Source organism: Neophocaena asiaeorientalis, unplaced genomic scaffold (genome assembly GCF_003031525.2).
Source record: "Neophocaena asiaeorientalis asiaeorientalis breed wild unplaced genomic scaffold, Neophocaena_asiaeorientalis_V1.1 scaffold249, whole genome shotgun sequence".
Lineage (NCBI taxonomy): Eukaryota > Metazoa > Chordata > Mammalia > Artiodactyla > Phocoenidae > Neophocaena > Neophocaena asiaeorientalis.
In genome coordinates this window covers 9,144,987-9,157,838 of record NW_020172625.1, presented here as the reverse complement: position 1 = coordinate 9,157,838, position 12,852 = coordinate 9,144,987, and the positions used below count along the sequence as shown (strand labels likewise).

At 38.2% G+C, this 12,852-nt stretch overlaps 1 protein-coding gene across 10 annotated transcripts in view; it reads right to left on the bottom strand.

The window, feature by feature from the left end:
* Positions 1-12,852, bottom strand: part of TRPM3 (transient receptor potential cation channel subfamily M member 3) — a 783,705-nt gene that overhangs the window by 255,648 nt on the left and 515,205 nt on the right. For all 10 annotated transcript variants that reach the window (XM_024738980.1, XM_024738984.1, XM_024738979.1 and 7 more), the window contains exon 2: positions 926-1,005. In XM_024738980.1, coding sequence (XP_024594748.1) covers positions 926-1,005 — 80 coding nt within the window. The remainder of the gene's footprint in view (positions 1-925; positions 1,006-12,852) is intronic.

The following is a 12,852-nucleotide window of genomic DNA, read 5'->3' as shown; positions in this document are numbered from 1 at the left end:
TGACTATTAGCAATAATACTGATACAGAGCTATCATTTATTAAATACTAACAATGTGACATTCATTTTATGGGTAAAATATTATAGTTTTGAAGGGTAGGTAATTTGTTCAAGGTTATACAGCTGGTCTATATGATTCCAGAGTTTATATTTTAAACTACTCCATTATACTGCCTTTTCATAAGGGCATTTCCAGACATTCATATGTTACTTTATCCCAAATGCTTCCCACTTTATATACTGTTGTTCTTCAGGAAGGTAAGTAGAATATTGGATAGAAATCTATCCAGTGATTGGATAGAAATCTGAAGGTCTGCAGTCTAATTAGTAATCTGCTAGGAGTATTTCCTTTAAAAGTCTCTTTTTCACTGTAGCAGAACATTTTGGTAAAAAGTAAGCATTTTGATGAAATGCTGGAAAGGGAAAACCGGTAACCACATAAAATATACCCTTCACTGAATGCTCAACCCCTGGCATGCCTCCATTGAATAGAATCCCAGTAAATACCATATAGGAAAAAGTCTCTTCATCAGAGATTTGTTGTAAAGTGAGTAAATGCAGCCATATATATATATGTATGTATGTATACACACACATATATATATGTATGTATATGTGTATATATATATATCCCATTCATATATTTTATATATATATATATATATCTATCCCATTCCTATAGACAGTGATGAATTCCCTTCCCTATGGTGTAGCTTTTATTTTGTACAGGCTCTCAGAAAATTAACTGCAGGCGTGGCATATTACATGGTGTGTATATATGAGATTGCTTCAAAGATGTCCAGCAACAATTAAAAAATGATCTTTTAACATTTGTTCTCTTGCAATGGATAGTGACTGCTATCATATTTTTGTTCCCATAATTGCTACTTCAAGTTCTTGCTACATTATAGAGACAGCAAGATTACCTATGGGGGTCTTTGGTGCTGGGTATGATGTGAACACATTCTCTTTTATAAAATGCTCTTTCTATCCAGGACTTCTGAGCCTGAAAAAAAGCAACAAAAAAAGAAGAAAGGTGAACATAACATTTAACCATTTTTGACTAGAAAGCAAAATTTCATAATCACTTAAGAGACTAGTGTCTCATAAACTGAATTGAAATTGTGGTTACTTCACACATAAACACTGCATATAACAAAATCAATTATTACCAGAATCTGCTGGTTAGGTTATTTAACATTATAATATGAGAGTTAAAGGAAATGACCATAATAAAAAATGTTAGTAATGAAACTATATACAAGTTCATAGTGACTTTTGAAGAACAGAAAAATAATGCTATTTACAGAGAAAATGAAAGCCATGGAGCAGGATGTATAACCCTTTAGTTAACAAGTATTCAGTGGTAGGAAGAAATATATCTAAATAAGCATACGGTTTTCATGGCTGACACTTCCATTATATTTTCCTTATAGAAAGAGAGAAAAACGGAGAGGAAATTACATAATTCGAGCCCTAATCCATCACCATGCTTTTACTAAAATCCAAATTAGCAGTGCTTGAATATGGAGGGGAAGAAAGGAAATGGAAACATAGGAAGATAAATGTCTTCATCACAGTCCAAAATTTCACAGGTAATGCCTTTGGAAGGAAGATACCACATATTTTGGCAACCGACATGCCTTTCAGCATAGCAAACATGGCTTCTTAGAATGAACACTGTTGGGACTGTCCACCCATAAGCCTGGCCACTGAGATTGGGCTCCCAGAAGGATAAAGGAAGTTTCAACAAACTGTACCATCTTTGTTCCAAAGCAGTGTCCATCCTTCATCCCTTAACCCCTTTTTTTAGCAGGATTTGAAACAGTAGAGGAGCCTCCTACGAAATCCAGTAAGCTACTCAGAAGATTCCTTCTCTAAGCGCGTGTTTAAGACAGAAGTTGCTAGAGTAACGTGTAATGTTATATCTACAAGGTATCGTCTTCTCTCTAACCCAGCATCAGGACCAAATTCCTACTTTTAAAATATACAGGACCAAAGCACAACTAAGCTGTTTACCTGGCCCGTCCCAGTGACCAGTTAACTGTTACAAGCCCCTGCTTGTTGGCTGTAATTGATATTGACTCTGCCAGGGACCCAAATGTCTGTATAAGTTGTGCTAAGGTCTGGTTTGCCCTCAACACCTTAATATTGCACCTGCCTCCTCTCTCACAGTGGAGTCTATGCAAGCATGTAGCACAGAAGGAAGAAGTTGTCTTATATTCATGACAAAGCACATTTTAAAAGTAGCAACGCGGGGGATGCTTGAGGGATACAAAGGACCTACATCCTGTTTCAGTCATGGTTACAATCAGGTTGCATAATTTCTGAGTGTATAAACATTGTCCACGTGAAAAGGAGCACCCACCCTGCCACAGAGACCCCTGGGTCCAGGTAGCCCTCTGCACCCTCACACCACAAAACTAACATTTGCAGTCATTTGTCATCTAGGCATGGAAAAAGCCCCAGTGTCTATTCTTAAAGATTTTTCTTCTCAAATACATAGGAAAAACTAGTGGGTTCATCTTTGCAGCAGAAATGAGCTTAGCAGCATAGATAACCAGTCTTTATCTTCGTAAAAAGCCTGTAAGTTAAACTATTCATAGGCTGTGATTTTTCCTAGAAACTGAATACTTTCTTTGATAACATCTCTTGGCAGATAGATGGTAAAAATATTCCTCACTGGACATCTGAAACCAACTTTTCCTTCACCTTGGGGAGCAGAAAAGGGAGAGCATACTTTCCCTTTTTTTGTGGCCCACGATCTGGGAATTTCAGGGAGTGCTGATCAATACTCATTGAGAGAAAGCAGGAGTGGCAGTATCATGTGTAGACAATGACGTTTGCAGTTAGAAAATGTTGTCGTGAATGGGATTCTGCAGCTTGGACAAAGTCATACAATTTCTCTGATCCTTGGTTTTCCTCATCTATAAAATGGGCACAAACATAATGCCTGACACAGAGTTGTTATCATTATTTAGGTACCAAGTTTTCACCTCAAGAACAGGGACCAGTCCTAGGTTGGTCTGGTACTACAAGTTCAGATAAAGGGTTAGATGATATTACTATGAAACTGCTGTAGCAGATCTGACCTACATTGATTTCACTTTGCACTGCAGATGATATGCTCCCAGAAGGCCTGGCTGGCCACAAACAAGGTATACAGAAAAGTTATTTAACTTTCCTGAGCTTTTTCTATAACATGAGGGTACCACAGCTACTTTGGAGAGTTGTTGTATTAATCAAAGCAAATGATTCAGAGAAAGCACCTGGCACATAGTAGGCACTCAGTAGGTAATAACAATGCTTAACCTTTATTACAGGTTCATCACGTACCTGGAATTGCGCTGTATACGTATTATCTCCATGGAGCCACACAAGAAGCCCATGAGGGAAGTACTACTATTATGTCCATTTTACCAATGAAAAAATTGAGTCAGAGATGCAGCAGATTAGAAGACAGAGTTTGAACGTGAGCAGTCTGACTCCAGAGTTCACACTCTTACCCACTCTACTCAACTGCCTCTCCAAATTAGGTGTTATTGGTATTAAATACCCTAGATCTGGGCAGTGCCATCTGGGCTTGCCTGGGAGTGCCTTCTAGAGGCATGTCTGGGAACCAGTTCATACCTGCACCTTTCCCCTCCTTATTTCCCCCTTCCAGTCCCCACAAGTGGGGTAATGAACACTCTGCTCTCTGTTCCTCTCTCCTTGGGGTCAAGGATAGAGGTGGAACATTAGGCAGACATCAGAATATAAGAAAGACGTAAAAGAAGGGGGGGATCATTATAACGGCTACCCCAAAGAAGTGTAATCACACAGGACTCCCAACTTGAGAATCTGGGGGCCACAACAAATAGATTAGACTTTCCAAGGGCACCTCCATTATTTCTCTCACTCATGGATCCTGGTTTCAACTTGGAAGGCCCTGGAAGGTGTGTAATAAGAATGACTGCATATGGATTGCCAACTTGTTTGTTAGCCTTTAAGTAATCTGACTTATGTGCAGTTTAGCAACTTAATTACCTTCTCAAAGGTGAAAAGCTACCTCACTGTCAGCAAAGGGATTGAGGGTCGGTTTTTATTTCTTATTATTAGCAAACTAACAGTTTCTCTTGCAAAGGCATAGAAGATTGGAGGGGGGAAAATGTAAAAAAATCTTTCCATCATTCATAATTGAGTTGGATTCTCTTTTTGAGAAGAAAAGCATAATATATAATAGGAAGAGTGCACGTATAGCACATGAATTAGGAATTCTACCAAATATCATGCACAATTTACTATGATTTATTGTGGGCTTTGCTTTATTGTGCTTTTATTCAGTCTTCAGTGTGGATGGATATTAGATTTTTAAAATCATTTTCTTGGAGAAGGCATATTCGATGTATAATCATGATTTAACTTGTTCCCTAAACTAATTCCCTTTTCTTTTGTTCAAAGGCTTTGAACTACTCTGTGTGAAGCTTTATACTTGGTTGCAACATCCAGCTAAGTTAGCACAGAATGGCTATCCTTATTGTTAGAAAGAATGAAACAGTTTTGACATGCCATATTTCTAGCTGACCCTTTAATTCTCTTCTAACGCAAAACTTCAGCAGCATGCCTTAAAATCTCTTCTTTCTAAACATGCTTTGGAGGGCTCATGTACTCTTAGAAAAGGTGGCTTCTATCAGCTCTTAGAAAATCTTTTCTAAAGGTAGAACAGTCACATCACCATGACTGAGTTTGCGAAGGGCTATTTTCTTTCTTGTCTTTCTGCATTATCAGTCATGTGTGATGTGTAATAGGGAACTGTTTTTCAAAGGCTAATAATTAAAGGACATCTTATTCAAAACAAAAATGAGAACATTCACATTTCAAGAAAAGTATAATAATAACTCTCAAAGAATAAAGTACGTATGAATTTTGAAAGTCAAATGTACAGTCAATAAAGCATCAAAATAATTGGAACTGAAAAAAATATTGTTTCATTTAACCAGGTTTCAACTCTTTTTCACAAAGACTCTGCTACAAACATTAGTCTCTCAAACTTCTTTGACTCTTCTTACCACCCACTCCCCATTAGCTACAGAATTAAGACCTTCTCCGGGCAACAACAAGTACTTACATAGAGTATGTATTAAATCTGTCTACAGAAAGTCTCAGAAACTGCTACTGCAATCTACCTTTAGCAGGGCAACTTAACAGGACACCAATCCAGTCCGGTAATTGCAACATTAGAAAAAAAGAGTCCACTAACTTTATAGGAACAAATTACAAGCAAAACTTTACTACATCCCTCATTTTGAGACTCTCAGGTTTAAAAGGTACACTCTGCCCTAATCAGAACAAAACACCAAAGACCCCAAGGTACTGAACGCCTGTGTTCATTTTTACCTTTTGCTTTCCCTCAACATCTCCCTGGCATTCCCTGGGTCTTCCTCTAGATCCCCAGATCCAGTATTGGGAAGTTGAACAAGAAGAAAATGAGCTGAAATCATTTTACCTGAGCATTGACTCTGGGTGGTGGCAAAGGCAGTCCCACGAGCGGCTCTTGTTGCTTTCATTTTGCTGTGTCTGGGGCTGGTCATCCCGTTAATAATGCTCTTATGACCGCCCACTGGAAAAAAAGTCACTTGCCCGGCTCTTCCCCCAAGAGACGTTTCAAGTAAGCAATGAATTTGGGCAGATTAGCCCCTTGGAATGTGCTGCTTTGGGATTAGCCTCACTAAGAATCCCATGGACATTCCCTCGCAGCCCTCAAACACTGCTTGATTTGAACATCTAATCTGACGCCAGAAGAAAAACAAATCCCCGGAGAGATCGGATTTAACTGGCACAAGTCCTGACAGGCTCTCCCCCCTTTTCTTTTTCCATTTTCAGAGAGAAGGCTTGTGAAAGTGTGATAAGGTGTTCTGAGTTCTGAAAAGTTCAACTTTGGAAAGCAAATCCTTCTAAAGAAACAGTATATTAATGCTCCGAGTGGTTTGAACACACAAGCGGCATTGTTCATTCCTTCCCAAAGGATGGAATGATAGCATTTCTTTAAAGAGGAACTGCTAAAAACTCTGAATGTTTCAAAAGGATAGCTGGGTCCCTGAATGTGAGCCCAAGGAGAATAAAGCTGGGGTCTGTCAGTAACCTTCCACAACTTCTGAGATGTCAATAAATAATAATAATAAAACTGATCACACTTCTTATCCTGCAGCCCCTCCCCCACTACTGTAAATGTGTGACTAGAAACCTACACTCCCCTGTTCCCCTATTAAAAAAAGATGAGCTGGGACTATTACAGCACATGGATGCAGGCTGAAAGCAGTGGCATTGTGATGTGTTTATCTGGGGCGGGTGGAGGGCAACTTAGAGGTTTTGGCTCACACAACACAAAAGGGCTCTTTCAAATATCTTCCAAGAATAAGTTTTTTAGATAATAGTAGTTCTTAGCTAGATAAGTGAACGAACTGGGGAAGAAGAGAGCTCAACTTTCAACAAGGCAAAAATACTTTTAAAGAAGTGACTATGTGAACACTTCATCTCCAAAAGACTTTTCTTGCAGATGGAAGTCAGAGCTGAGAGGTGTGTTCATCATCAACTCTGCGGGCTGTGAACCTCTGAGGGCAGTGTCGTTTTGAGCTTCATTTTCCCACAATCTCCTGTCAAAGCACCTAGTATGTGTTATGTGGGCACTCCCTGAGAGTCACAGTGGGAACTGGGTGACTTATTTCTAGCTTGGATCAGATCCATAGCCTTCTCCCTGCCTCTCTGCTGTTTCCAGGATGGATCTCTTTCAAACTCTCCCATCTTCTGGCCTCTCACTTACCAAGGTTTCCCCGGAGACAAGGGGCAACAAACTACTTAGTGACTTTGAAGTGAGGAAACATTACAATAAGCAAAATGCAAATGAATCATCATCAGACTGAGCATTAGCATTAAACATGAGATGGAGAAGTCCCTTTGACGGTCTTCAGGAGTTGGCTGCAGAATAATACGTAGTGACGGCCTTAGTAATGAGGATACCCATCCTTCTATGCAGCTGTAACACTCCTATGCATTTATTCTTAGGGAATCAACAGAGATGTGAACACACAAAGATGTTCACTGCAGCATTATTTATAATTCAGAAAAACTGGAAAAAAATGAAAATTAATGGGAGGCTAATTAAACTATGGTTCATGCTGTTTGATGACCACAATCAGGTTTCAGAAGACTATTTAATTACAAAGAGAAATATACATTTTCACATTGTTATGTGAGAAAAGCAGGACAAAATTGTAAGTAGAGAACAATTACAAATTTTAAATAGATACAGAGATAACTGGGAATATACTAAAGTGGAAACTGTAGCTAATTTTTATTTTCTTCCTCTTGCTTTTTTATATTTTCCAAAGTTTTCTTCTGTAACCATATACTTATAGTCATGAAACTATATTCTATGTGGTCAGAAGATTTCCAGATTTTTTTTCCAGCTGTTAAGCTCGACCTTATGATAATGGGAAGTCACTAGGAAAGAGTAGTTCAGGAAGTGACTTAGGAAGAGCTCAGTTAAAAGAGAGGGCTCAGTGGGTAATATTTGGAAAGGGACGTTCTGTAATGTACAGGGTGAGTTTCCTAGGGTATAAAGGCAGGAGAGAGCGAGCGAGCGGAGCAGGCAATGGAACAGAGAAGAGGAGGAGGAGATGGAAGAAGACCGGGGTGGGGGGGGCGGGGCTGGCTGACAGGCAGGCATCTGAGAGATACTGACCTAGTAGTTTAAGAAATATTTGAAAAATCCAGCTTTCTCATCTTCCTTCTTCACTAGATACGACTTCAGTTCCTCATCTGACTTACTTTAAATCTTGAGTTCAATCAGATCCATACTGAGTCTTTTAAATATTGACCATGTATATTTTTTTAGCCTTATTCTTGCTAGTCTTACTCATTTTTTGTTGCTGTTTTCCTTTTTGCTTATTTTTCCTTCCCAGAGAGAAATATCTGATAGGGAAAAGAATATGAGGCACCTTCTATGAACTTTACACCAAAGACAAAAATACTGTCACCAGAACCACGAGCATTCTATGTCTATGTGAACAAGGAAGCCTGAGGTAAAATCAGCACAGCATTTCTTTCATATGAGGTCACAGATGATCTTCAGGACTCTTTGATTTAAGAAGGTAATTAGTTCCAAAGAGACTTGTAGCTCTGGGCCACACTGTCCACACAGATCTTTTAAACTCCTATGCATTACCCAACAATGCAACTCCAACTCCTGACAGGATATATCACCATCTTGTTTCAGATGTAGTTTAGAAAGAATATATTTTGAATACTAACAAGAGGAAACCACAGTGTAATGCAAACTGTGGTTATTCTTCACTCCTATCTTCATGTAATGGCAGATTACCTTATTCTTCCAATTCATCGTTAAGAAAAAAAGATCACACTTGAATAGAATATACTAAAAAGTTCCCACTAGTACACAACTCAATTTTAAAAAATAAAATCAGATTTTCTACAAGTAGAAACTAGACTTTGACATGGATGATTTGTATTCATTTTTATAAAGATGTCCAAAGCATTCCTTTCTGTGATGTCCACATTTAATAACAACAATGACAACAAGAGCATGATATAGAGGAGGGGTCAGTGAACATTTTCTGTAAAGTGCCAGATGGTAAATAGTTTAGGCTCTCTGTGGGTCACATGGTCTCCATCACAACATTCAACTCTGCTGTTGCAGCACAAAAGCGCTCATAGGCCAGATATAAACAAATGAGCATTGCTGCATTCCAATAAAACAGGCAGTGGGCTGGAACTGGTGTGTACTGGTCAGCCCTTGCTGTAGAGAAAGGGGGTATGTCTGATGGGGCAGCAGTGGCGGGGGGTGATGGTCCTAAAAACCAGGCTTCCATGGCACCACCACTAGCTTGTCTTGGCTCTTCCTTAAGCATGTCAGGCAAGTTCTCAGGTACTTTTACTTCTGTTGTTCCTTCTACCTGGACAGCTCCATCCTCAGATTGCCCACAACTTGCTCCATCAGCACATTAGGAACACTGACAGGCCCAGACACCCCATCTGAAGGCACACCTGTGTCATCATTCTCTACTCTGTAACTTCCCTCTCTTTTCCTCACAGCTCTTCACATTACCTAGCACTATGCCATGTGTTCATGTATTTATTTTTTGTCTATTTCCTCCACTAGAATGTAAGCTCCTGAGGGCAGCGATTTTATTTTGTTACTGCTGTCACCCCAGCACCTAGAACTGTGTTTGGGATGTGGTCAGCATACATAGGTGACTTAGGGACAACATTTGATTTACTTGTACATCAATTCCTCACCTGTAAGATGATGACATCAGATGGACCTGTGTTTCCTAAAAGTGGTACCCAGATGCATTTTTCTTTTAACAGTTGGATTTATAATAATATATAATATTTAAGCAATGGCTAAACTTGTAATTTAATAAATATTACTGCTTGGTGACATACATTTTCTTTTGTGGAATTATGAAAAAATGAATCCATCAAAAAATTTAATAAATTAGATTAAAAATGATTTGCAGATAATGATGGTACCACGTAAGCAAATGAAGTTTGGGAAACACAGGACCAATTCCTCTTAAATGTCCCTTTGGCTCCTTGTTTTTATTCTAATGCATGAAAGTAGATGTATTGTGTTCTCTAATATTCAGAATTGCCCTTGACCTATAAAGTAAAACAATGCCAGTGGAACATGACAAAGCCAGCTGCCTCTGGAGCATAATACCACCAACATGGTTTTCCTAAAACAGTCAATCAGGACACCCCCTGGTCAATACCCTTCTTTGGCTCCCCAACCCCAACAAGATCAGATCAGTTCAGTATTTAAAACCTTTCAGGATCTGCCTCTGAAACTATCTGTTCAAATCTCTCAATCTCCCTCTAAATCTTTAAATACATTATGCTCCAGTACACTAGATTATTGATTCTTTCCCTAATGCACCATGCTGTGCCATACTCCTCAACCTTTGAATATGCTGTCCCATTTGCCTGGAATGCTAGGTTCCTCCTTCTGTACTTAGTAAACACCTGTTTGTTCTTCCTAACTCTGCACAAAATATTGTATTCTTTGACAAGCTCGGTTGGCCACTGCCAGACAAAATGAATCACCACAACTACTGATCTACTTCCATACCTAGCTCACACTTCCATTAGGAGAAAAATCATATAATTTTATAATTATTTGTTTTCATTTCAAGATTTATAATCACCCACTGCCAATTTCTGCTGCAAACACACAGTACTCTGGGTCTATCATGGCGTAACTAGAGTTTCATAGCCTTGCCTAGGACACTCTCCTTCTTTTTCTATTTTTAACATTGTTTCTGCAGAAATATCAATTTCTCATTCCTAGTTAGTCATCTTTGGGGAATAATTCTTTGTGGGTTATTTATACTAAATTATTTTAATTACTATAATTAGTATATAAATTATTATACAAATTATTTGTACTAAAATCCTCCTTATAGCCCCTAAACTTAAATCATATACACCTTAACATAAAGTTAAATTAGATTATATTTTTATCACTAGACTTGCAAAAAATTCAATAAACTATGCTTTATAATTATAACTGAAACATCTTTTTTCAGTAGGTCATGCTGTGTAAATTACACTTAAATACAGGCAGAATTTTATACAGATGTACTATGAATATATACAAATGTTAACCTCATAGAATATTTGTAAACAATTTAAAAATATATTTCATGTTTCTTTGGAAAATTGTTTCTTCATTATGAATCAGTTAATTATTGCTTGGCAATAATATATTACATTTATAAAGTATTCTACAGTTCACAAATGCTTCCAAACATAGTATTTTATGCAATACTCACAATAACTCTGTAAGGTAGGTATTATAAAATTCCATTATGCAAATTAAAAACTGGGGTCTACAGAGGTTTAGTCTCATTCCTAAGTTGTACATCAGCTATTGGCTTAGCCTGATAGAGCCAAAGCCCTTGTACTTCCATAGGGTACAGTGGGTACAGAGAACCCTGCATCCTCTATATTCTATGACTAACCTTATGAATGCTGAGTCATCTTTTTCTTCTTTGTGGTGGGATAGGTGCATTTTAATCATTATGATCTTAATAGAAATATACACACTTCATCAAGCCTAAAAGACTACTGAAAAATTGAAATGAGGACATAGGCTTCTATTTCAAAAGTATCCTAATTATGATCAAGGATTAGACATCTGTTTGAATATAATAGCTATTTCCATACATGGTGACATAAAAACTTAAAAGCTCCACACATACTTTTAGCGACTTCACTGCCTTCATTGACCAAAAAACATACCTACATTGGAGCCAGCTCTATAAAACCGGTGTACATCTTAAGAAGATAATAATAGGATAAACTTCACCCAGAGAAGGAGGAAATGAAAGACAAAATTATGACTAACAAAATTATAAGACTGAGATTTGACATGTTCAAGAGCTAGGAAGTTTAAAATGATGGATCATTTGTTAGAAAGCAGCAACAGTGTGACAATGCCAGCAAAGAGCAGGTCACCAGGAGGGCTTTTTATATTCCTGGAGGCCACATACATGGGAAATACAACCTTCTTTTCTGTCAAATAAATGTGGAGCTGGGGCAATGTAATGTCATCCTTTAAGTCCTTAATTCTGTTTAGCTTTCACAATTCATTCCCGCATCATTCTGATTTTGTCAGGAACCAAAGAAATGTGCTGAGTCATGAAATTGGAACATTCTATGTTATGTTGAAACGTGGAGTTTATGTGACAAATGATATCATAGATTCAGAGGCTGATTTTTATTTTGTTTGCCTCTTTTGCCCTGGAAGGATGAAGATGCTAAGAAGAAGGGGACAATGGATAAGTAGCTGTACTTTTATTTGTAATAGAGTTCTCATATGAGGATTAACTACTTAGGAAATCAATGTCTCTCTCTCTCTCTCTCTGTCATTTTTATTATTTTTAGTTTCTTTATCATCAGTCTTAATTACCTTAAAGTATTTTGGGTACAGAAACAGACTCATCTTAATCAATGAGTGATTAGTTCAGTTCAAACTCTTTATCCTCACAAAGTATAGACTTAAATTTGGTGCAGGATTTTATTTCTGAAATCCTGATTTTCTTTAACCATTCAAAGGCAGAGCCTAGTGGAAGCATGACTGATTAGGGGGTCCCAAAATATGCATCCTAGCCATGTCTTGTTGACACCTAGTCGTGTAAACTTGGGGGAGGACTTAATCTTGGTGATCTCATGGTCAACCCCAGCTCTCAGAGCTGAGGATTCTGGGAATCAGAACCTGACAGCTTTGTCATTAGCTCCTCATTAATGTGTACAAAATAGATGTAGAGGTTTTTTTTTTTTTAAAATAAGAGGGAGGGGCTTCCCTGGTGGCACAGTGGTTGAGAATCTGCCTGCGAATGCAGGGGACACGGGTTCGAGCCCTGGTCTGGGAGGATCCCACATGCCGCAAAGCAACTAAGCCCGTGAGCCACAACTACTGAGCCTGTGCGTCTGGAGCCTGTGCTCTGCAACGAGAGGCCGCAATAGTGAGAGGCCTGCGCACCGTGATGAAGAGTGGCCCCCGCTTGCCACAACTGGAGAAAGCCCTCGCACAGAAACGAAGACCCAGCACAGCCAAAATAAATTTTTAAAAGAATAATAATTTTTAAAAAAAATTTTAAAATATATTAAAAAAAAAATAAAAAAAGAGGGTATTTTAATTTTTACAAATTCATGAAACCACTATTCTTTTGACAACAAATGAAAATGTAGCAGAGCACACAGTTTTGTGCTTACTGAGCACAAAGCACATAAGGAGATTTGAATTAATAAGTAATCCCTGAAAGAATTCTCCCCAGACTCCAACCATTCT